The sequence below is a fragment of the Larimichthys crocea genome, unplaced genomic scaffold (genome assembly GCF_000972845.2).
Source record: "Larimichthys crocea isolate SSNF unplaced genomic scaffold, L_crocea_2.0 scaffold12008, whole genome shotgun sequence".
NCBI lineage: Eukaryota > Metazoa > Chordata > Actinopteri > Sciaenidae > Larimichthys > Larimichthys crocea.
The window spans coordinates 1-1,143 of NW_020851656.1; the positions used below are offsets into that span (position 1 = coordinate 1).

General features: G+C 50.0%; 1 protein-coding gene across 1 annotated transcript; it reads right to left on the reverse strand.

Moving 5' to 3' along the window:
- Positions 1–100: 100 nt before the first annotated feature.
- Positions 101–860, reverse strand: LOC113744699 (plexin A3-like; the record flags this gene model as incomplete). Its single annotated transcript, XM_027275407.1, has 3 exons — positions 101–218; positions 304–460; positions 737–860. Coding segments are annotated over 3 exons (385 nt in total), but the record flags the coding sequence as incomplete, so codon positions are not given.
- Positions 861–1,143: the final 283 nt, after the last annotated feature.

A 1,143-nucleotide genomic window follows, 5' to 3' on the forward strand; every position in this document is an offset into this window, starting at 1 on the left:
AGGAGAGGAGAGGAGGAGAGGAGGAGAGAGGAGAGGAGAGAGGAGAGGAGAGGAGGAGAGAGGAGAGGAGGAGAGGAGGAGCCAGCAGTCAGCAGGTTTGCTGATTGGTCAGACTTACGAGTTGAGCACAGAGCAGTTGTAATAGATGAAGCTGGTGGTGATGAAGTGATGTCCGGTCTCTGTGGACCTCAGGCTGAGCTGGACCACTCGCTTCTCACCTGAAACACAACACAGCACCTCATGATGTCATGAAGACAGGTACACCTGCCTGTGTGTGTGTGTGTGTGTGTGGGTGTGTCTCACCGTAGGACTGTGTGTATGTGGGCAGCTCTCTCAGTGACGGTGACAGACACATCACCTGACCTCTGTCCGTCACCTCTCCAGGTGTCTCACTCAGCTCCTCGAACACACAGGACACGCCCCCTGACAGCGCCGGGACGTTCTGCACTCGAATGGTCAACTACGGAGAGAGAGAGGGGACACCTGAGACGATGACATCATCATCAGACAATCAGACAGGTGTGGCTCGCAGGCCATCTGATTGGTCGCTGACAAAATATTACCTTGAATAAATTTTTGTTGTATTTTCAGGTGATGTCACTTCCTGTTAAACAATGAGTCATCACGCACTGTCGTGTGTGTGTGTGAGAGTGTGTGTGTGTGTGTTTGTGTGAGTGTGTGTGTGTGAGAGTGTGTGTGTGAGAGAGTGTGTGTGTGTGTGTGTGTGTCTGTGTACCTGTGTTGCTGGCGAGGTGACGGACATGTTGCTCGGGGTAACGGAGATGTCGACACATTGGTCCAGACGGGTGTTGAAGTGCTGAGGCTCCTCCCACTTGTCACATGCTTCCTGTCTGGAGCACCTGGAGGGGTCAAAGGTCAAGGCGGGGTTACATACTGAACACACTGTATACACACACCTGTTTAGACACAGTGTATACACACACTGTATACACACACCTGTTTACACACAGTGTATAGACACACTGTATACACACACTGTATACACACACTGTATACACACACTGTATATACACACTGCATACACACACTGCATACACACACACTGTATATACACACACTGTATACACACACTGTATACACACACTGTATACACACACCTGTATACACACACCTGTTTACACA